This window comes from Malaclemys terrapin, chromosome 7 (assembly GCF_027887155.1).
Source record: "Malaclemys terrapin pileata isolate rMalTer1 chromosome 7, rMalTer1.hap1, whole genome shotgun sequence".
In the NCBI taxonomy this organism is placed as follows: domain Eukaryota; kingdom Metazoa; phylum Chordata; order Testudines; family Emydidae; genus Malaclemys; species Malaclemys terrapin.
The window spans coordinates 95,506,614-95,530,793 of NC_071511.1; the positions used below are offsets into that span (position 1 = coordinate 95,506,614).

Consider the following 24,180-nt stretch of genomic DNA (forward strand, 5'->3'; position numbering starts at 1 on the left):
TCATTGTGTGCAGATGTAAATCACTCCTTGGAACCAAAAATACCTCCACTTTAAAGCTGCCTCTGCCTTCTTTTTTGGCCTGCAAAAACTGAACTGTCTGTTTGGCAGAGAAAAATATAGGCCTGTTAGAAAATGTTATTTAAGTAGACATGTAAAAAGAAGAAATCTACACATTTTGGTTCATGTTTTCAGTAAGTAAATTCTTTAATTTCTGTGTGGTCTGACTTGGGAAGGAAGTGCACAAATTGAGGACTGTATTCAACAGAATATTAAGGAGCCAAAATGTTTCATCTTTGAAACTTATTCAATGGAGATTCAGCCATTCTGTTGAACCATCTTTTATCTGGATCCACAGTTAGCTCCTGTGGAGACCCCTTAAGGAATGAATATTCCATGTAGTATGCTCCCTTCATATTTCTCCCTCCCCCCATCCTGATTTTAATGGAGGCTTCAGAGCAACTATATTTCACTAGGCTTAGCAGGTGGAAATCAGTGTTCAAATTCTGGTTTAGATCACCAGTGAAAATATTGAGATGTTTACAACTTACAGCATTGCATGACAAATAGTTTACTGTTGTGTTGCTCAGCTATATTTAATGTTGTATTCTAATTTATCTTCTATATTGTGGGATGGTCTAATTACTGCACTCTGGGGTACTGTTTCAAGAACACACAAGGATTTTTTCCCCACTGCTTTCAACATAAGAATCTCCATACCAGATCAAACCAATGGTCCATATAGTCCAGTATGCTGACTGACAGTAGCCAGTATCAGATGCTTTGGAGGAAAGTTCAAGAAACTCCATAGGGGACAATTATGGATTAACCTGCCCATTAAGGAAAGTTTCTTACTGAGCCCTGTCCACTTGTCATTGATTATGGCCTGAAAGTATGAGGATTTATATCAAGACACAATAAATTACCCTATATACAGTAACTGAATGTTCTCATTCTCCAAATAACGCCCAATTCTTTTTTAATCTTGCTAAACTCTCGGCCTTAAATATTTTATGGCAATGAGTTCCACATGCTATTTATTTCAAGTATTTCCTTTCATCAGTTTTAAACTGTTTGCTTTTCAATTTCATCTGCCATCCCCTTATTCTTGTATTAGGTGCTCCTTTTTACCCTCTCATAACTTTACCTTCTCTGTTCTATTTATTATTTTATATCATTCTATCATTTGCCTCTTAATAGTTCCTCCTCTAAACTGACCAATTCCATTTTTACAATTTGACTTCATAACTGTCTCTCTCTATGCATCTAACTATTCTTGTATCCCATCTTGGAATCCTTTCTATTTGTGCTATGTCTCTTTTCAGATAACACGCTCCGCATTGAATGCAGTATTCCAGATAAGAACATACAGTATTATTCATTTATGTAATAGCATTATAATATTTTCAATAATTTCTATCCCATTCTGTATTCTTAATGACCACTGCTGCACAATGAGCAGAGGCTTTCATTACGCTGTCCACAAAGACACTCTTGTCTCTTTCCCTACGTGTTTGTCTATACTGCATTGTAAACCTGACTGCAGACTCAGTTTTGAGACCAAACTTCCCTGTTATCTATGTACACTCCTTTCTGACCTGGCTCAGCAAACCCTCAGACCTGAGTCCTAGGACCCACCTCAGGGAGGTGGCATCTGAGTTCGAGTCTTAGTGAGATTTGGCTCCAAACCCTGTCATTTTGCAGTGTGGATGCAGCTCAAGCCTGAGTACCCAGACTCAGGTCTGGAGATTCCACCAATGTAATCCCAAAATTGCCTGGCCCTGTGTTTCAGTCCTTTGACCCCAAAACTTCCCACTTGAATCCCAGGAAACAGAAGTAACCCCGGTTGGTTCAAATGCAGCTGCTTGGTGTTTATCTCTCCTTTCCATGCAGACTGCATACGTGGAAATATAGCTAGTAGTCTCTCGTGTTGGCTATGGCCCATAGTAGACAGGAGCCCTACACCAACCATGCTGCTACCAGGCCAGAGGAACACAGCTGAACTCTGGTAAATCTCTGCTGTGAGGTGAGCAAATCAGAAAGAGTGCCAGAAATGATCAAGTCTATGAAAAAGTCTCAAAGAAGCTTGTGGCATTGGGCATGTACTGAACTGCTTATAAGTGCAGAGAGCGAGTCAAAGCAGGTTTTAGGACTATGATCCTGAAACTGCTTCATGCTGAGTGGACCCCCATATGGAGCCACAAGACATCAGTGAGGCTAGTGAATTTGCCCACGTCAATGTGATTGGAGGACCAGGACCTAAATGACTGACTTGTTTATCTTTAAAATATCAAGCCCAGCCAATAAAATTAATAAACTATTTAAATAGTTCCAGTTGTAAAGACTGGATAATGCATTATCGATGTGAGAAAGGCATTTCCCTCTCCATTTAAATGTTCCTTTGTGTTAACTACAAAACTCCCATTGATTTAAAAACTGAGACTCAAATCTCCAAACGGAGTTCACTTTTAGGAATCCTTTTCTCATCTGTTAGAAACAACAGTAACTGTTTGCAGTCAATCACAATCTTGCCACTGACTTAATCGAAACATGATTGGGCCCATACATCTTCCCCTATCCCCAAAATAGGACCCCACTCTTCATTCTTGTTCCTACTGCCATCACAAAGAGGTTTAGGCAAGAAAGGAGCAAACCCTTCACGGGCTTATTGTTTAGTGTATTTTTTTAGTATTTTTTATACAATTTTTGAAACTGTCAGGGTCTATTTTAAGGTGGGTCATTTCCAATTTGATTTTCATCTTTAGGGAATGTAGAAACTAGTTATTTGGGGAAGATATCAGCTGTCTTCTAGTCTTTATATCTGCACTGAAAACATCCATCAGTTAAAATATATAAATAAGAACCTCCGCCAGCTGGTTTTTGTCTCTTAATTTACATAGTACACTATATGAAAAAGGTTGGATTTTTTTTTCAGCAGCATAATAATGTCATAACTTTTAAAAACTGAGAGCCATATTCTTGCAGCAATTGTATGTGAAATTCCTGTTGACTTTCATTGAACTTCTCCATTCAGTATGTAGCAATTCTGATTCTCCTTTGATGATTTCTATAATAAGATCAATATTTTGTTTACATTGCTCTTCTTTTTGATGATCCTGTTCAAGCCAGAACATCACACTTTGCCATTACAAGTACAGGTCTTTGATTAAAAAAAAACAAAATTGCCACACCTTTTAAAATGAGAAGAGAGCAGATAATATTAATTAAAACCACCTCTGTAAACACTTATGTAGATGAGTAACTTTACACATGCAAGTCCCACCGCGTTCAATTCAGTGGAACTATTCATGTGCATAAGCAGCTGCAGGCTTGGGCCCTAGATTTATATTCTGAAAAATCAGCATAATCAATATATGGATCTTATTCGGCAACCCCTCTCTCTTTTTTCTTGCTAGCAGTCCCATTAAGGTACAGAGGAAAGGCTAGTTAGATGGTTGAGGATTTCCATGACTGGGCCCCATGGCAGCCACATAATCACACACAGTAGGAAATAACATGAATATGAGACTAAATATAAGTGAGGTGAAGCTGTAAGTAAGTGAAGTGTAATAACTGACACTTTCCTGAGGGAAAAACAGGTGTGAGCTGGGTCAACGGAGACCACTCTTTCAATTTATTTTCTGAAAACTGATGTAAATGGTGCTGCAGCAGTGCTATGAAAAGGTGAGCATGAAGGGGGGCGGGGAGAAGGGAGAGTGTCCCCTTTGAAAGAATACCAGCCAAAGAATGTTAAATAAGCTAAGGAAAAAGTACCTAAATTGTGTGACTCAGAGGAGTGTATTTGAATGCATATTAATTAAAATATGTTTCATTTGCATGGGTGGAGGAAAAGAGAGCATATTCCCAGGGCACCTAGAGAAAGTAGGTTCCCTTCAGTAAGTGTTTCTCAGCACTTTACAATGCAGGACACAAGGAACAGAGAAAGCAATAGCTTATGGTGACAGCCTCTATAGCCACATAAATATTGACTGTTTCTCTGGAGCTTTTCACAATAGACTAGAAAATAAACTAAGTCTTGTATGAATGGCTAGCTTTAGTAGGATGAAAGGTTTGTACAATATACTCAGAGGTATAATTTCACTGTTGCCCCAGTGCTGTGTAGGCATTCTGCCACCTGGGAAAGTCTTTAAGGATCTCGAGGCCCTCATCCACCTTCAGGGAATCATGTTAACAGTCAGTTAATGTAGGGTACTGCTGCCTCAACTCCTCAGTTGGTCCTGCGGGGCTCAGTTGTGGCATCACAGCCACAAGCAGGCTGGGGCAAGTCAGAGATCACACACACGCTGCTGTAAAAGAGTTGCATCTTTATTAATGTTGCACCCATCATCATCTGCACTACAACTCACTGGCACACGTTTGCTCCTGGTGAACAAGGGGACGCCCTTTCCCAGCGAGTAAACGCAAGTCACAGTACAGAAAATCTAGGGGTTTAACTACCGGAGCGTAGGCGGCGGGGCGCGGTCACCTCCAGAGCAGATAGCTCTGAAATAGCAGCGCAGACTACACACGGCATGGTGCTTGGAAGGAGGGACTGGTCAGTCATGTTAGCCAATAACACCCCTGTGCAAAGGCCTGGCCCCAGTTCCCGCCCTGCCCCGGGGTTAGCAGCGGCTGCAGGGTTAGTACCAATGAGTAAGTTATACCCCTCCCCCCACCCGGGTGTCCCACAGCTGCACGCTCCTACCCCCAGCTCCGCCCCACCCACCCGACTGCCCGCCTGGGCCCGACCCTTCCCCCCACCCCGCCCATCTCCCTCCCTCCTCGCCCCCCGCCGCCTCAGCCGTTCCAGAAGTTCACGAAGAAGCTGCAGAGCGAGTGCCACTGCTCCGCACAGTAGGTCTCGGCCAGGTCCTCGCTCAGCTCCGTGGGCGGCTCCGGGTTCCCCCCAGCCGTGGGCGGCCGCTGCTCGGGGGGCAGCGGGGAGCCGGGACCCCCTTTCCTCTTGCCCGCCTTGCCGCGCTTCTCCAGGGCACTAGAGTGTGCCCCGCTGCTCACCGCCTTGGCGCCGGGGACCCCGGGCTGCTGCAGCGCAGGCGCCTCGTGGACGCTGCCCCGGCCCTTGGCTTTGCCTCGGGCGGGGCCCCCGGCGGCCCCAGGCGCTGCAGAGCTGGAGCTGGGGGGTGCCAGGCGCAGCTGCGCCTCGGGCGGCCCCTTCTTGCTGCTGCAGAGCCGGGCTTTGAGCGGGCTGCTGTCCTGGCAGGGGTGGCGCTTTCGGCGCAGCTTGCCCAGGATCTGCTTCCAGTACTGGCGGCTCTTGCCGCTGTAGGCGGCGCAGCGCTCCGGCTGGCCCCGGTACACGCACCGGAGCCCCTCGCTGCCGCCCTCTCCAGGCGCCTGGCAACTCAGCTGCAGCTCGGTGGCCTCCTCCCCTCGGACCAGCTCCCAGCTGCACGCATACTGCTCCCGGGTAGAGAAGTGCCCGGCTTGCGCCCAGGGCGCGGGGCGCTCCGCTTTCTCCCCGGCCCCTCGGGCCTGCCCGCTGGCGGCGCCCCCCAGGCAGCCCAGGAGCAGGAGGCTCAGTGGAAGGGCTCGGGAGACCCTCATCTCATTAGGTCAGTGGAGCTGCTGCGCTGCGGCTGCCTTTTGTCATGCAAGTGCAGCAGGGATGGAGAGTCCCGGCGAAGGAGCGAGGGGCCCTCGGCATCCCCCGAGCCCTAGAGAGACAGACAGGGCGCACACTTAGCAGGGGACATGCAGCACAGCGACACAGCCACAGGCATGGCTAATTATTATTAATATGCATCTCTCCTCAAGCACACGCGCATCAGCGTTGGGCATGCCCCACTAGATCAGTCATTCATAACTATTTGTTTGGTCATTGTTATTATTTATGAAGCATTTATAACGCCTTTATTAAGCGTATCTGAAAGGTTGCTGAGACAGCGCCTTCCGTAATAATAGACATTAATACTTGTCATGCATATAGCTGTTTACTTCAAATCTCTCTGCAAACATTAATTCATTAGTGCTCCCTAAATCCTAATCAAATATAAGACCAAGCGATGTACTGCTCCTAGTCTTTGTCAGAAAGGGTCATTCAGAAATCAGCACGGTTAATTACAGAAGGCACCACATCTCTGCACTCTCCACAGATGGATGGTTTTACTATAAACAGTTTCTGTTCCTGAGGTATTCACTTGTGGTTTTATTACACAAACTTGAAATCGATATACTGAAGATAGATAATGCCATCATTTGCGATAACCAAACTCTGCTTTGTTTTTGCTTTGACATATTATGCTATGCAGATTGGTTCTTAGAACACCATCAATGGTAGACAAAGATTTTTCTCTACAATATCGTTTTCCAGTTTTATGATCTCTCTTTTTTTCCTTACATGGCTAAAGCAAATTAACAACCTCTTCACTGCATTCTGAACGTCTCTTTGCTGTATTCCCCAGTTCAAAAATTCTCTAAATTCGTTAAGTGTCAAAGTCTTAACAAACAGAAAGATGTTTGTAAATATGGATACAAAACCACTGGCAACATGACTGGAGAAAAAATCTCTTTTTAATTCTAGCATCAAAGATAAGATGTGGCCAGAATTCACTAACAAACCCATCTCAAAACAAAACGATTCCTCACAAAATCAGATCCTGTTTTCCTTCTTTGGTTAAACTTACCGTACACTGTGTGAGGTGGAGTAGTCTACTAGAAAAGTGTGTGAGTCTGCATGTAGGATTAGTCTCTGTTAGAAGGGTGTATGGAGCATGAATGTATTATCAATAGCACAGGAGTGGCTACCCCAGGCTATGCCCCTCCCCAGCCTGGTGCATGCAAACACACACATACACCCACCCAAAGAGAGAGAGAGAGAGAGGGAATCCTTAAAACAGAACTTCTTTGACATAATGTTTACACTATTCCACTCAATGATAAACCTATATGCTGCATGGTTTATAAGGCAATGTGTTTAATTAATAAAATGTTACTCACTTGTTTGGTATGGTAGTGGGTTATTGACTTGTTTTTTTTGCTTTGAGGCAACTGCAAAATAATGTTAAAGAAATTATTCTTAGGGCTTGTTTACACTTGGAAATTTACTGATATAGCTATTTCAGAATAATTACTCTGGAATCATTTCTCATGTGGACACTCCTATTTTAGAATAAGAATTTGGTGACTGAAAGTGGACTTTGAAAGTGGATTAAGCTAAATCTGAAGAAGGCACTTCTATTCCAGAATAAGAGTGTCCACATAGGGAGTTATTCTGGTACAACTATTATTGCGCTCTATCTACATCAGGGTGAATCTTGCCCATTTTAATTAAACTCATATCTTTTATAAACACTCATTTATTTAATTTGACTGAAACTGTCTGCCTCTCAAGATTTAAGCACTGGGATAGAATGTAAAATACGTATCCTGTGCAAAACAACTATAATGACAATGCCGGTCTAAGCCAGCCTGGATCTATATAACAAATCAATCTCCAACCAGACAATCACATTTGAAGAAAAAAAAATATTACACCCTTTCTAGAAGCAAGAGCAACCCCATTCCTCTCAATCCTCCATGTATGCCTGAGCGAGCGGAAGGGCTACTAGAATATACATCAACAACAATTTCTCTATTCTCAAGACTTTAGATACTTTTTGAAACTTATACATTTGACTGATGAAATGTAAATTTTCTCAGAATAAAATAGGCTGTAACAAGATATCTCAGAATGTTTTTCCTATATGTGCTTTTGCGATTACTTCTTTAATTTTGGACTGTGACAGGGTGCTGTGAGCAGTTATAAATAGAGCCCCTTTTGGGACCAGCACCCTGGTCACTTAGAACACACAGGACACTGGGTGCAGTTAGAGTAGGAAGGCATTAAGTAGCGTGATTGAGTTTGGATGGTCAGAGTGCATCTACATAGGGATAAAAACAACAAAACTGATTAGCCCAGGTCAGCTCATGGGTTGAAAAACTCAGGGTTGAAAAATTGCTGTGTAGACATTTGGGTTCAGGCAGGACCCTGAGCTCTGGGACTCTGTAAAGATGGAGGGTCCTAGAGCTCGGGATCCTGCCTGAACCCAAACAGCTACACTGTAATTTTTAGCCATTCAGCCCAAGACCCATGAGTCTGAGTCAGCTGACCTAGCCCAGCTGGGGCTGCAGGTCTTTTATCCCTGTGTAGATGTACCCTTAGAGGGGATCACTTGCACCTGTAGGGAGTATAATGAGCTAATTAGTTCACTGGCTGGATAGGTTACAGAAAAAAAAACAAGCTGTATAAAAGACTGAACCAGGGAGCAAGAAAGGGTCCCTGTAACCATGCTGCATTGTACCTGGAACTTAAGGTAAGAAATAATAATAGTAAAGATACTTGGTAAAGGTACAGTGAGTGTGCTGTATAATCACCAAAAGGGGTTTTCCCCATCAGGGTTTCTAGGGTTGGAGGGAAAGGCTGACTGCAGGCTCATTTTGTGTGTGTGTGTGTGTGTGTGTGTGTGTGTGTGTGTGTGTGTGTGAATTGTGGTAGCACCTAGGAGCCCCAGTAATGGACCTGTCCCCCATGGTGCTAGAACTGTACAAACAGAACAAAAAGACAGCTCCTTTCCCAAAGTACTTACATAAATAATAATCTAATACCTGTTCTTCCAGCTAGTATTGTCTTCTGTATTCATACTAATATTTCTAGAACAGTTATCAATAGCTGCCATGACTGAAAATATAACTTATGGTTCTGTTCCTGTATTTTTTTGTATATTCAAAACTCTGGTTAACTTCAGCTGGAAGTCCTGTTGGGTGCCCTGGGAATTCCAGATATGCAAGTGAGGTATGGTCTGAACCAATGTTTTTGCCTGATTTACAAATAGCTATAGTATGAATTAAAGGAGTCTCACATTCTCATCTATATTATAAATTCTGTACAAAAATGTATTAGATCTATAAGCATTTCCAAAGAGCTTGTTGTCATGATATCAAGGTGCTGTACATGAGTTACAGAAAATCAGTATGATTAGGTTAGAAGTGACAGGCAATTTTGCATTTTGCTCTTTGGTTAAGCATTGTCTTCTGTTTTGGGGTGTGCTACCACATTTTCTTCTACAGTTGGTTAGTGAATGTTTAGAAGAGCTGGGACTTTATCCTGTTTTTTCTGTGAAGCACATTATTTTTATGCACAACAAGTGCATAAAATAGAATAGCACAGCATTTTTTGAAGATGCCAGTGGTATAGAACTCTCATTGATATCTTTTGGGAGAGTTCTCCTTGGCTTTAGGCCGGCTGTTGAGAAGGCTCATCTGCAAACTCCCTTGAGTTCAAACCTGGTTTCTGTTAGTCAGAGTCCACTAAACAATCATCAGTATTAGAGAGGCAATCTTTGAGATATCTGGGCTCTATTCCATTGAGTGCTTAGTAGATGAGTACCTGAAACTTGACTTGGATCTAGTAGTAAGTAGAGAACCAGTGCAATTTGTGCAGAGACAGTATCCTATGCCTTCTGCTCATCCAGCTCAGATGATGAGTGGCTGAGTTACGCAACAGCCATAAATTCTTCATGAAATTTTTGTTAAGACCCACATAGAGTGAAGATGCTTGCTCAGCTTGTTTTTGCCTTTTTATAACACTCCCAAGCGATGACCATTTGAATTTACGGTATATACTCGTTCATATACCGAATATTTTTGGTAAAAAAGTGACGCATCAAAGAGTAGGGGTCAGCTTATGAACAGGTCTACACCAAAATCTGATGATTTTAAACTCTATGGAATCATTGAATAGAATATCTAATACATTGTTGTTTTGTTTACCTGGATTGTCTGCAGGCATGCGCGCCACTTCCTGCAGCTCCCATTGGCTGGGAACGGCGAACCGCAGCCACAGGGAGCTGAGGGGCTCTGTGCCTGCAGACGCTCCAAGTAAACAAAACGTCCCAACCCACCAGTGGCTTACCCTGACAGCCGAGAGCCAAAGTTTGCCAACCCCTGAAATATTGGGTCGGCTTATGAAAGGATCACACAGTTTTTGCTATTTTTACCTAACCATCTTGGGGGGTCGGCTTATAAACGAATGGGCTAATGAACGAGTATATACAGTAACTTACTATATGCCATTGAGCCCTTTGTGCTAATATATTACTACAAAAATAAAATAGAATTGCAAAAATCACTAAAATATACAGTAAAATCTTTCACTGCAGGACTGAGATGCCTTAAAATTAATCTCTAATGAGGGGACTTAGCAGTTATGTGCCACACCACATGAATGCCAATGAGTGTGAGGGAAAATAGGAAATGAGTTTAGTGATATGAGTTACATGGAGAGCAAGTGTAGTGCCATTCTAGTCAGATTCTGGTTGTGGCTTTTATGTGTTTGTTTTCTATTTGTAACTCTTCAATTAATCTTATTTTTGTAATAAAACAGTTCTTTTCCAAGTACCATAACTGCTTTTTTGGGTTGATACTTGTAAGAAATTTGTACTAGCATTCATGATGATTTTGTTTTCATTGACATAATTGGGAACAGTACCTGAGGACTGTGCTTGGGAACATTCATCCAAATGTTTGCAAATAAACAGGGTTAAACCACCTGCTGATTCAAATAACTGGTATGCACAAATATTTGTTGTTGGATTATCCCAGTTCTAGCTCATTGGGAAAAATACAACCTGCATTTAGGCCATTTCCTACAGCACCTGGAGATCTCCAATCTCCGTTCTGACCTGTTCCAGTGCTTCTTAGTTTGCAGCTTGAAGCTGCATGGCTGCAGACATTTTACTAAAACCACAGGCAGCTAACCACCAAGTACCTGTAGTTTCATACTTTTTAAAATAGTTGCTGTAAGGCGGTTGCAGTTCTTTCCCTGGCCGTCAGTGCTCCTAAAGTGACTCCCTTCAGGGAAGAATTAGCCGACAAGCTGCCACTCCTGACAGTGAGGTGGCAGGGGGATGCAGGCCCACCTCCTCCACTGCATCCCAGCCCAGGGCCCTAACAGTAGTGGAGTGGTCAGCAGGGAAATCTGGCCACAACACACTGGCCATTTTCTAGTCAGTAACACAGCTGAAGCCTATTCGGCTTCCCTGTGCTCCTTCCTACACTCCCAATCTGGGGGTACTTGGGTTCCGGGTTGTCGTCCATCTCGCTGGGGTAAACGGCTAGAGGCAGCCCCTACAGCACCTCTGTGTTCTTGGTGTCTGGCAGCTCCGGTAGTTCTTCGAGTGATTGCTCATGTGTACAATAGATGTGCATGTTCGCCACGTGCACTAGTGCCGGAAATTTTTCCCCCCTGTAGGGGGGAGCGCCCCCGCGACCCCTGGAGTGGTGCCTGCCTGGCACGGTATAAGGGGAGCTGCATGCTCCCCCCACCCTCAGTTCCTTCTTGCTGCCAGTGAAGGTGTGTCGGAACTGCTCTGCTCCAGCTTTGCTGTAGCTTGTCCCCAGAAGTGTTGGTTCAACGTTAGTACCTGTTGTTAGTCAGTGAGCCAGGGCCAGGGCATGCCCCGGGGTTTAAATCGTGTGGCTCTTGCAGGCATTCTATGCCAAGGAGCAACCCGCACGCAGACTGTTTGCGCTGCTTGGGAGAAACCCATATCAACCAAAGGTGCAAGATTTGCAAGTCGTTTAAGCCTCGGACCAAAAGAGAAAGGAACATTAGGCTCCGGCCCATCCTGATGGAGTTGGCGCTGATCCCAATCCCAGCACACCACTCCGAACCGGTACCCGGCACCGGTACGCGGCGACCCACTGGTACCATCGACCAGTTGGCACCACTCCCCACCCACAGGGCACACCAAGAGGGCCAAGAAGACTCCCTCCTTGCAGTGGCACTGAGGGAAATCTGGGACAGAGGCTAGGCCCATGTCGGGCAGTCCTCGATCCTCACTGGGCCCCAGGCCTCCGACTCAAGCTGAGCGGAGTAGCCCGGCACCTTCGGAACAGGTCTCTCCGGATGCTTTCTACACCTGAAGCTCTGCAGGCGGCCCGGGATGTTATGCCAGTGCCTGGAGCGCCGCCGATGTCGGCCCCGTGCTCCAGAGGCAAGCCGCCGCTGTGATCCCCGCAGCCGCCTCTGGCCTGGTACTGGTCTCCGTCGAGGGAACGTTCCCAATGCCGATCACCGCCCAGAGACCGCTTGGGGCAGAGTCCAGGTGGATCGCTCTGGATGCTGACCAGACTGTCTGACTGGGTTCTGTCCGTCGGGACTCGCGGCACCGCTTGTCCTCAAGGAGCGATTTTTGACAGGACCACGGCGGGTGTTGCCGTCGGTCCCCATCTCGGAGAGGGTACCACAGTCGGTCACGACACGATCGTCAACGCAGTTCTTGCTTGGCCTCCCGCTCCGAGTCTCCAACAAGACATCGCAGCCCCAGGCATTGATTGCCAGCGTCTCGCCATCGCAGGTCTGCCCGTCGAGGCCGTTCACAGAGCAGCTATTACTGTCGGTACCAGTCCTCCACATCAAGATCGCGGTCCCGTGGCTGTCATAGATCCCGGCACTGCCACTCCTCCCAGTCTAGGGACAGCAGTGGATCTTATGCCAGCCCGGTCTCCATCTGTAGCTGTCCCTCAATGGGCCAGGCCAGCCAACCCGAACAGTCAGTCCCGCCGGTGCCACAGCAGGTGCAGTGCCACTGAGCGTCGTGGCCGGCCGAATAGTACCAGTGGGCACCGTGGCCTCCAGTGCAGCCCCTGGTGGGGCTTGCTCGGTGGCTGGAGCTTCGGAAGCACCGTTGGCCTCCCTCTCCAGACCCCCGAGGAAGGAGTCAGTGGGATGTACATCCTCAGCATCATGCCCAGAGTCCGACCAAGTGGTGGACTCTCCAGTGCTGGCTGACACCCAGAGCACCACACCGGCCTCTTCGCCCCGCCCAGAGGAGGCGATTGCGGCCCCGGCCCCCTATGTCCTGCAGGAGGACTCTAGGGCCCACCAAAAACTCTTAAAGAGGATGGCAGCGAACCTACACCTCCAGGCAGAGGAGGTGGAGGAGCCCTCGGACTCTCTGTTTAACGTGTTTTCCCCATCGGCACTGGGTAGGGTGATCTTGCCTCTCCACAAAGGGATGACTAAGATTTCAAATGCCCTGTGGCAAACACTGGCCTTATTGGCTCCCATCTCTAAAAAGGCAGAACGTAAGTACTTTGTACCTTCTAAAGGGCATGAATACTTGTATACCCACCCGGCGCCCAACTCCTTGGTGGTTGAGTTGTTCAACCATAGGGAACGGCAGGGTCAGCCAGCCCTGACCCCAAAGAACAAAGACTCTCAGAGACTGGACTCTTTCGGAAGGAAAATTTATTCATCTTTGAGCTTCCAGTTACGGGCGGCCAACCATCAGGCTCTCCTGGGCCGGTACGAATTCAATCTGTGGGGCTCCCTGCCTAAGTTTGAGGACTCCCTCCAGGAGCGCGATAGGAAGGAGTTTAAGGCACTAGTGGAGGAAGGGACAGCGGCTGCTAGGGCGTCACTGCAGGCAGCTTTGGATTCCGCGGACACGGCTGCACCATCAGTGGCCTCCGCGGTGTCCATGAGACAGGCGTTGTGGCTCCTACTCTCTGGGCTGTCCAGCGAAGCGCAGTCTTCCATGCAGGATCTCCCGTCTGATGGGAAAGCTCTGTTTGTGGAGGAAACAGATACAAGGCTGCATGGCTTGAAGGACTCCACGACCCTCCAGATTCTGGGCCTCTATGTTCCAGCTCCGGCAAAACCTAAATTCAAGCCACGGCAGACTCCCGCCCAGGCCTCCCTCACGAAGTACAAGGCCACTCATAAGAAGCAGCGGGACTATAAGAGACGCCCTCAGAGGCAGTCTCAGCCTGCCCCCCAGCCTGGGTCCTCCAAGGGCAAGCAGGCAGGGAAAAGGCATTTTTGATGGGACGCTCAGGGGCACCCCGCCAGTCCTCATCGGGGATCCACCCCCAATTAAAGCTTCCCTTTTCCAACCGGTTGTGTGCTTTCCTCCCGGAATGGTCATGGCTAACCTCGGACCGATGGGTCCCCAACACCATTTCCCGGGGTTACACCCTCCAGTTTACTTCCTCCTCGCCCAACCACCCCTTGCCCATGTTCTTCTAGGGGGATTCCTCACACGAAGCTCTGCTCAAGCAGGAGGTGGGGTGGCCCCTTGGCCTAGGGGCGATAGAGGCGGTGCCCGAGGAGTTCATGGGCAAGGGGTACTACTCCCGTTATTTCCTTACCCCAAAGGCCAAAGGGGGGCTCAGGCCCATCCTGGACCTGCGAGGCCTGAACCAGTACATGGTGAAGCTCAAGTTCTGCATGGTCTCCCTGGCCTCTGTCATCCCCTCCTTGGATCCCGGGGACTGGTACACTGCCCTCGATCTACAGGACGTGTACTTCCACATCCACATATTCTAGGGGCACAGACGCTTCCTCCATTTCGTGGTGGGACAGAATCATTACCAATTCACGGTTCTTCCATTTGGTCTGTCCACTGCCCCCAGGGTGTTTACAAAATGCATGTCGGTGGTAGCGGCCTACTTCAGCTGGCGGTGAGTCCAGATATTCCCCTATCTGGACGATTGGCTTGTCAAGGGCACCTCCTGGTCACGGGTGCCCTTGACAAGCCAGTCGTCCAGATAGGGGAATATCTGGACTCACCGCCAGCTGAAGTAGGCCGCTACCACCGACATGCATTTTGTAAACACCTCCTGGTCACGGGTGAGGGATCACGTGGCACTCTTCCTGTCCAGGGGCACCGCCTTGGGCCTGTTGGTAAACACCAAGTCCACGTTAGTCCCGGTCCAACGCATAGAGTTTACTGGGGCTCTCCTGACGCAGAATCGGCCAGGGCCTCTCTCCCGCCAGACAGGGCGAGACCCTGAAAGGTCTCATAGACTCAGTCACAAGGTTCCTGGTGACAACAGCCAGGGTTTGCCTGCAACTCTTGGGGTAACATGTTGGTGTGCACATATGTGGTCCATCACGCCAGACTCAGGATGAGGCCCCTCCAGCTCTGGCTGGTCTCAAAGTTTTCCGAGGCCACGGACAGGATGGACAAGGTCGTCACTGTGCCGGACTCCGTGATCGCCTCACTACAGTGGTGGTCCGCCCCAAACAACATGCTCCAAGGGTCCCATTCAGGGACAGGGCCCCGTCATTGGAGCTGGTATCCGATGCGTCGGACCTGGGTTGGAGGGCCCATGTGGGGAACTTTCAGACCCAAGGACTGTGATCGGCTCAAGACCTGACCCTACATATAAACGTCAAGGAGCTCAGGACGGTGCGGCTGGCGTGTATAGCCTTCCGCTCGCACCTAGAGGGCAAGGTAGTCAGTGTCCTCACGGACAACATGGCCTCGATGTTCTATATCAACAGGCAAGGTGGGACCCGATCCTCTGCCCTCAGGCTGTGGGACTTATGTATAGCCCATGACATCCACCTGAAGGCCTTCCACCTACCGGGCGCCTGGAACGCTTGAACAGGGACTTTTCCTCGCAACACGAGTGGTTCCTCCACCCGGAAGTGGCCCACCGGCTCTTCCGAAGGTGGGGAACTCCCCAGGTGGACCTATTCGTGACTCAGCAGAACCGGCGATGCCTCCGGTTCTGCTCCAGGGAGGGGCTGGGGAGAGGTGCTATCTCCAATGCCTTTCTCCTGTCCTGGTCAGGCCGGCTTCTCTACGCCTTTCCCCCATTCCCCCTAATAAGCAGGGTCCTGGAGAAGATAAAGTTAGACAAGGCCCGGGTCCTCCTCATTGCCCTGGCATGGCCCAGGCAGCATTGGTACGGGACCTTCACAGACCTGGCGGTAGCTCCGTCATGGACGTTGCCGCTTTGCCCGGACCTGCTCTCTCAGGACCAGGGCCGCCTCCTCCACCCCAACCCAGCGGCTCTTCACCTCACGGCGTGGCTGCTCGGCATAGCTGCTCATTGGTTAGGTGGAGAGGAACGGATGTGCTCGGACCAGATTCAGCGCGTCCTCCTCGAAAATAGACGGCCCTCCAGTCACCGCACTTATTTGGCGAAGTGGTCCCGATTTTCTAGGTGGACGGTGGACCAGGGTATCTCCCCAGTGACCGCCCCGATCCAGTTTATCCTAGATTACCTCCTCCACCTGAGGACCCAGGACCTGGCGCCCTCGTCGGTCAGGGTGCACCTGGCAGCCATTTCGGTCTTCCATCCGCTGGTGCAAGGGCACATGGTATTTTCCCATGTTATGACTGGCCTGTTTCTTAAGGGTTTGGACCGTCCTTTTCTGTAGTCTAGACCCCCAGTCCCACAGTGGAACCTAAACCTGGCATTGGCTCATCTCATGGTGCCCTTCTTTGAACCACTGTCCACGTCCTGCTGGTCTCGCCTCTCGTGGAAGGTGGCCTTCCTGGTTGCAATCACATCGGCCAGGCAAGTCTTGGAGCTCAGGGCCCTGACCTCTGAGCCATCTTTCATAAAGACAAAGTCCAGCTCTGCCGACATCCCGCATTCCTCCCGAAGGTGGTCTCCACCTATCACATGGGTCAGGACATTTTTCTACTGGTCCTCTGTCCAGTGAAGAGCGCATGCTCGATGTGCAGTGGGCTCTGGCTTTCTACCTCGAGCGGAATAAGCCGTTCAGAAAGTCCTCACAACTGTTCGTCGCCTCGGCTGATCGCTCGAAGGGCCAGCCGATTTCCACTCAGAGGCTGTCCAATTGGATCACTTTGTGCATCTGTTCCTGTTACGAACTGGCAGGTGTTCCTGCCGCCGCCCATTGTGAGGGCACACTCGACTCGAGCGCAGGCCTCTTCGTCTGCCTTCGTGGCCCATGTCCCCATCCAGGATATTTGTAGGTCCACCACGTGTTCACCTCACACTATACGATCATCCCCCAGACCAGGGATGACGCTGGGTTTGCAGGGCTGTTCTCCATCCTTGTGAACTCCTACCCATCTCCGACAGATCTAGCTTGGAATCACTTATTGTGGAATACACATGAGCAATCACTCGAAGAAGAAAAGACAGTTACCTTTTCTGTAACTGATGTTCTTCGAGATGTGTTGCTCATGTCTATTTCACATCCCACCCTCCTTCCCCTCAGAGTTGTCTGGCAAGAAGGAACTGAGGGTGGGGGGAGCGTGCAGCGCCTCTTATACCGCGCCATGGAGGCGTCACTCCAGGGGTCGTGGGGGGGGGTGGCGCGCTCCCCTACAGGTACTGCTAGAGGAAGAATTTCCGGCACCAGTGCACGTGGCGAGCATGCACATCTATGATGGAATAGACATGAGCAACACATCTCGAAGAACACCAGTTACGGAAAAGGTAACTGTCTTTTCCTCTGGGTCTCTGGCGCTGTAGTGGCCTCCGTCGGCTCCAAGCTCCAGCAGCCGGTGGAGACATCCTGCTCCTCTAGCAGCTCTCCTCCCACTGAGTTGGAGAGCCTGCCTTTTATAGTTCCAGTGCCTGTCCCACTTCTGCTTCAACAGGGCAGCCACGGGTATCCTGGTTCTGCCCACCTGGGGGTAGTTGCAGTTCTCTTCCCCATCTGTCAGGGAGGGAGACTGTGCCCCCTCACTACAGTTGCAAAACTACACAGCTGCTTGTTCCTAGTTAGCAACCCTGGACCTATAACTGTGCAGGGTGGCCCATGCACTCCTCCCCGTAGTCCTGCGAGCTCATGGAAGAAAGAAATTGATGGGAAGAGTCCCCCAGAAACTAAGATGGCAGGAGCAGAGACATGCAGCTACAGCAGAGGGGGAGGTCCTTTGGATGCTGATAAGGTCATCAGTGCCTGAGGGCTGTGTTGTTTGGTTTTTACTCTGGACGTTCTTTCCGCTCTGCTGCTTGACTGTTTGCACTAACTCCTTCCCACCCCCTTCCTAATCGTTGCTTTATTTCAGCCTCCCTCAACCTGCCCTCTATAGCCCCCATCTTCCATCCTCTTTTCCTTTCCCCCTCCCTTCAATGTCCCTCTCTCCTTTCCTCAGCTAAAGAGAGAGACAAACCTCCTCCCTACAAAACCCCACCTCAAAAATGAACAAATATATTGGTTGTAACATGTTTGCAGCCCAAAAGCTCCCTCAGAGCAGAGACTTTCTCTTAACTATATCTGTACTGTGCGTAGCACACTTGGGCCCTGGTCTTAGGGTCTTGAGCAATTACCCTAATACTAAGTAATAACAAGTTGTACCTCATTTTAAAAATACAGATGTACTCTACAGTAGTGATCCAAAACACCATAGTAACAGTATTCTAAACTGTAATGTTTTTGGCCAGTATATTATAGTGTGCAGTATTGTTCCAAAACCCTACAGTTCAGAACATGGTGTGGCACAACAAGGCCAATTTTCTGTCTTTGGAAATGCTGGCTGCTCACCAGTTGCTTCTGAAAGAGCACCATTTCTCAGCACAAGAGAGACATCTAGTGTCAGGCACTAAAAACACCAGGCACAAGTTTAGTACCTGAAAGTAAATTGTACAGGCATGCAGGAGAGATGAATCTGAGTTGAAATAACTGGTGCTTGTGCATACAACAAAACATTTTGGGACTCCATGGCTATCAAGAATATTTTTCTATCCAAGTCCTGCTGGATTGTGTTCTCCTAGTCTCATATTAACTCTCTTCCTTTGACTGGTATCATCATCAGATTTTATTACCACACATCCCTTTCTTTAAGACCATGATAATTAAGCCCATTCAGTGCAGTAGCTATGCTTCTGTAATGCCTGTAGTGCAGACATGGCCTAAAACTCTGAATTTGTTCACTGTGCCTGCAGTTAAAGCAAGACTCAAATAGGGGTGACTTTGTAATGTGGTATATCTTTGAGCTGCCATCTTGTTCTCCAGAATCTAAGCTTTCTTTTTTTCTAAAAAGAGACTTTATAGTAAGGGGGAAATTCTTGACGTGACCCAATCTAAACACAGGAAGTGGTGCTTGCCTGCATCTGCAGAGAGCCAGAAACAAGCACCAAGAGGAGTGAACTGCCCCATTCATTTCAATGGGTTGTTAACTCAAATGCTAGTTGTTAATCTTTGGCACGTCTACGTTGCTGACTATTTCACTACTAACAAAGCATATAAGAAAGGATAAAGGCGATCATGGACCTTCTCAATCCACTGAGTGGCAACTCATTTTGGTAGCTGGTGTTTGGGAAAGGATCACCACTTTGTCTCCCCAACCCAGTCTGGCCTGTGGAGCCAAGGAGAGGAGCAGAGTCCTGCGGTGCATCTGAGCCTCATCAAGTCAGAGCCATCCCACAGAGTCCAGTGGGGCATCCATGCTTCCTAATAACCCAGTCCTGCTGCCTCCCAGAGCAATAGGAGCCAGGCCTATCCTGGTGGTGGGTGCAAGACCAGATGGTTTCTCCTGGGATTTAATGGCTGCTGTTCTTTTTTCTGTCTGCAGATTCAGGAAGACATCACAGCATCACTTTCATTTGGGTCACATTTCCAAGCTTTCCTTTGCAACCATAACCGCTAAAAATATAATTGGGCTTGTATACATGAGGCTACTCAGGAAAATTAATCTGACTTAACTTTTATAGTAGATAGTTAAATCACTGTAACCCTTATGTGGACATGCTCATTCAGAATTAAAGTGACTTAAATTTGGTTTAGCTTAATTTACAAAATGAGGTAACTTCTTGAATTGACCTAAACTGAATTAAGGCGACTTCAATTCTGAATAAAAGCTTCCATGCAGGGTTTAATGTGGTTTCAATATCCATTTTAAATTCACAGATTTCATTAATGGATTTCATTTGAATTAATTTTCCTGAGTATAGCTGTGTAGACAAGTCCATAGTTAGTTATTTTTAAGGAAAGTTTGATTCTGACTTCATCATATGACACTGGGAGCTGGGGTCTTACGCATATGTTCTATTGTGCCTGTACCAATATGTCTAAAAATATATCTGAACCTTGCTGAAGAGGCTTGCTTGTAGAGCGGGGTGGGCAAACTATGGCCTGCGGGCTGGATCCGGCCCCTCTGGACTTTGGATCCGTCCCGCGGGTTTGCCACCCCCGTGGCGCTGCTGCCCTGCGCCGCTCTGGGAAGTGGCCAGCATCACGTCCCTGCGGCCCTGGGGAAGGGGAACTGCTGAGCATGCTGGCCTTGCCTGTGGGTACCTCCCCTGAAGCTCCCATTGGCCGGGAACGGGAAACTGCAGCCAAAGGGAGCTTTGGGGGAGGTACCCACAGGCAAGGGCAGCGCACGGAGCTCTCTGTCCACCCCCACCCCCCCAGGGACTGCAGGGAAGTGGTACTGGCCGCTTCCCGGAGCGGTGCAGCCCTGGTGCGCACCACTCCCACCCTGGAGCCACTCCAGGTAAGTGGTGCTGGGCTGGAGCCCGTACCCTGAACCCATTGTGCACCCACACCCCAACCCCCTGCCCATAGCCCCCTGCCACACCCCTCCTGCACCCCAACCCCCTGCCTTGAGCCCCCTGCTGTACCTCGCACCCCTCGTGCACACCAACCCCCTGCCCTGAGCCCCCTCCCACACTGTGCACCCCCTCCTGTACCTCAATCCCCTGCCCTGAGCCTCCTCGTATACCCCGCACCCTCCTCTGCCCCAACCCCTTGCCCTGAGCCCCTTCCTGCACACTGCACCCCCTCCCACACCCCGCACTCCCTCCCGCACCCCAACCCCTTGCTCCAGCCCTACATTCATGGCCCTGAATGCAATTTTCCCACTCAGATGTGTCCCTCAGGCCAAAAAGTTTGCCCACCCCTGCTGTAGAGCATATGTGATATTTTCTGCTTTTGTTCAACCTAATGTGAATAGCATCTCAGTTGTTGACTTGTGAATTTCACTAAACATTTTGAGAAAAACAAAAGAAAAGTGGTTCTTCCTACATTTTTCATGGAATATACTTGCCTTTCTTCTACAAGCTCTAAACATTATTTCAGAAAAATGCATCTAAAATTCATGAGCTCTCAATTATGGTGCATACACACAGAGCAAGAATTTACTTTTTTGAGGCAAGCGCCCGGACATTTATTTCACACTGTGAAACCTGCACCAACAGCCATCACTGATGGACAATCTCTTATCTTGAGAGCACTTTGAAGTATCCACAAAGTTTTTTCAATATCACTGTGCTTTGCCTTTAGTTAAAGCCCACATTGAATAGACAATTTTTGCTGGTCCCCTTATTGACTACTTAAAACAGGTTTAATTACAGTTATATTAATAACACTGCTTTATAATAACCATAGATAGCCTTTTATCCAAAGATCTGAAAGTACTTGCAATGGTGGGTAAATATTATCCCTTTCTTACATATGGAGAAACTGAATCCAAAGAAGTTGTGACTTGTGTAAGGTGACAATCATTTGCAGAGCGAGAACAGAAATCAGGTCTCCCAAGCTCCGACTTTAACAACTACATAAAGTTGCCTTCCCTATTTGTGCAACTTTTCTACTTTAGAAAAACTCAGATCAGAGCTCTAGCGCAATCTTTTCTGATACTAACACAATATAGGCTTTATATTTGTAATGAGTATTATTCTAGCTAGTTCTTAGCTTCCTGGCCCATGGAGTATCTTCAGTTTATAGGCAATTTCATCCACGTGGTGGATATTGCACAATTGTAACATGTAACAAACTTGGGTTTATGTTTTGACCGCGGACACACATAAAAATGTTTACCTTGGAGACCTAGTTGGGCAAATCTTCTTATTTTTATGAATTTTTTCTCCTGAAATCACTGGGAATAACATCTAGTTCCCATTATTTTAGTCCTTGAGAATTACTGTTAATGACTGCAAGTGCAGCCATGCTTTAAAATGTAAGATAGCTGCAATTTCCAGTCCTAATCATGCAGACAAGCAGGCAGTGTTAAGAACTCAGATGATTCAGAAGCCTAGGTAATTGTTTTTAAATATGTAATATATACACAACATTTTAAGCATCATGCATCGCTTCATAATGACCTGACCATTTCTTAAATTAGCACATTCTTATCTCCCTCCCCATCCCCCAAAAAACATACTCCTTTTATAAGAGAACGGGGTCATACTTAAATAAATGCTTGTCTTTCATGGAAATACACTGACTGTGATGAAGCAGAGAAACTGTCTGCCAGCATGGAGGGGGTTAAGGAGAGCCTTTGGCCCCAGCTAGCCCTGCCCATCATACTTGCAGCCAATGCCAGGCCTGGAGTGGGGAGAAAAGGAGAGAGCCAGGTCCAGTTCAAGGCTAACTGATGAAGAGGCAGGAGCTAGCTACGGTGCTACTTGAAAGAAGGATCGCTAGCCAAGGCAGCCACCAGGGAGCTCGTTCTGTCTCCTAGCCAAGGGAGACTGTGGAGGAGACCTCAGAACCTCCAGCGATTGAGGTAACTGGGTGACTGCAGCCCAGAGACGTGCAGTTTGGCGTCACCAAACTCATGGTTGCCCTGCCCAAATTTGCCTGGGACTGCAGCAGGGCACTGTCCAGATCCATTGGAGGGTGCCACGGGAGACAAGGTGACCCAGCAAACTGGACACTATGGGCCACCCCCCAAAACTGAAGGGACTCTGGTAGGAAGTAGCCCAGGAGTGGCTTTTGGACTCCCTGCTTGGAGTTCCCCCTGTTCAGGGGTCAGCTCACACAGGGCCCTGTGGAGTCGGAGGGCATAGGTCCCCCTACCTCTGCTTTCTGAAAGACTGAGGCATGTTGATCAGGGAAACAAGGGGCTGGACATCAGGCACGCCAATCCCTACACTGCCTGGCCTTCCAAGCCCCCTGTTACAGACTTATCTGATTAGCTATTTTGTGCATTATGGGGCAAGCCAGGCTGGGTGCTCAGCAGCTGTGCACAGTACAGAGGCAGGAGTCTAAAGATTTCCCAGCCTGCCCCTCCTGCAGAGTAAAAACACACTCTTGCACTGCAGAAGGAGCTACAACCCTCTCAGAGGAAAGGCCAGAAGTGGGCCTCTATGGCTTCATCCTGCAAAGTCCCCAGCACCCTCAACTCCCATTGATGTCAGCGGGCACTGAGGGTGCCTGGCACCTAGCAAGATCAGGCCCCAAAGCTCCCTTGTAATACCCACATTTTTATTTTGAAGTCTTTAAAAGTTTTGTGTCTTGTTCTGCCAGAGCAAATGATCTTCTGAATGTAAACAAAAGAGTTGTTTAGCCCTGCTATAGCACTGGGAAGCAGCTTTTATGAAGCACTATTCTCCTTCTGGCCTCCTTTCAGCAACTGTTGGCAAAGACAGATGACAGTTAGAAATAGTTTTATAACACCAGGGATTATTTGTAGATGAACATATGCTTCCTTGCTAAGGAATAGAAAGTACATCAAATAGCAGCTAAAGAAAATGCTCAGCACAGCTCAGATGGGTTAAATGACTTTCCTGGGCTGCTCTCGGACTCCCCTCCTTAAAAGTCTTTACAAATCAGTCACCTCTGCACATGAATCTGTTTAAATTTAGCAGTATGCTAATATTGAGTTTAACAGCCCAGATTGTTAATGAATGTTGTCTTTGGACAGAGGTCCCAGGAAATAGGAATCTCCCTGATTTATTTGCTTTGACGGACATGTTCCTTTTTTCTAACGTTTCCTGAACATCTTGTCATTGGCTGAGCAGACTCCTCCATCTCCCATGCTACACTGTGCTCAGGAAATTGTGCTTTTAAGAGATTATTTTAATAGTGCTTCCTTTTCCTTTTTTCTTGCACTATAATTCCACTATTGCTTTCTGGGTGGCATGTTCACAAACTCATATTGCCATGTCCCTTGTATTTCCTGCTCCACACTAAACTCAGTAACTTTTCTAAGTTTGTACTTTTTTCCTGAAGATTCCTTTTCAAAAATCTCATCTATTAGAAAGTCTTATGTATTCTTCTTCCTAATGTCACCATACTTTGTTTTTTCATATAAAAATTAACATGCTTACTCTGGGCCTTTGTACCCTTTGGTAAAAGCATGCACATATGAGAATTATATCTCCTTTTTGGAATGAAATGTTCATCAAATGTTTTAAGAATGATGTCATAGTTACTCATCATGGTGAAATCATCTATTTATACACAGAACCGGGACATCATGAACAACAGTGCTACAAGCCTCCTATATATTATCCCAGTGATGTACCTCGACCCTTACCAGGAGAGAGATCGTTTCTTCAGATGAGAAGGTACAATCATCCAGACTATTTTGTCCTAGCTTATCTGCTGAGACTGCTAACAAGATGACTGCTCTAAGGTTGTTGTTTTTTTTTTATCATGTAGACCGACACCTATCTCCTGGGATGTACACTACCGAGAGTAAAGGACAAAAAAAAAATTCTAAACTACAATTGTGAAAG

At 47.7% G+C, this 24,180-nt stretch overlaps 1 protein-coding gene and 1 long non-coding RNA gene across 2 annotated transcripts; one reads left to right on the forward strand and one right to left on the reverse strand.

Annotated features, from left to right (window-relative positions):
• The first annotated feature begins 4,767 nt into the window (after window positions 1–4,767).
• On the forward strand, window positions 4,768–24,180 carry LOC128840648 (uncharacterized). The gene is made up of 3 exons (XR_008445681.1): window positions 4,768–4,851; window positions 23,907–24,009; window positions 24,104–24,180. It is a non-coding gene; the product is annotated as an uncharacterized LOC128840648 (long non-coding RNA).
• On the reverse strand, window positions 4,785–6,944 carry FGFBP3 (fibroblast growth factor binding protein 3). Its single transcript, XM_054034916.1, has 2 exons — window positions 6,642–6,944; window positions 4,785–5,672 (listed from the first exon to the last, which is right to left on the reverse strand). Exon 2 carries the CDS (start codon window positions 5,560–5,562, stop codon window positions 4,795–4,797), a length of 768 nt encoding a protein of 255 aa, XP_053890891.1. The 5' UTR covers window positions 5,563–5,672; window positions 6,642–6,944; the 3' UTR covers window positions 4,785–4,794.

Excerpts from the sequence above, each read along its gene's own strand:
- FGFBP3 (XM_054034916.1), bottom strand. The coding sequence starts at position 5,562 with ATGAGGGTCTCCCGAGCCCTTCCACTGAGCCTCCTGCTCCTGGGCTGC.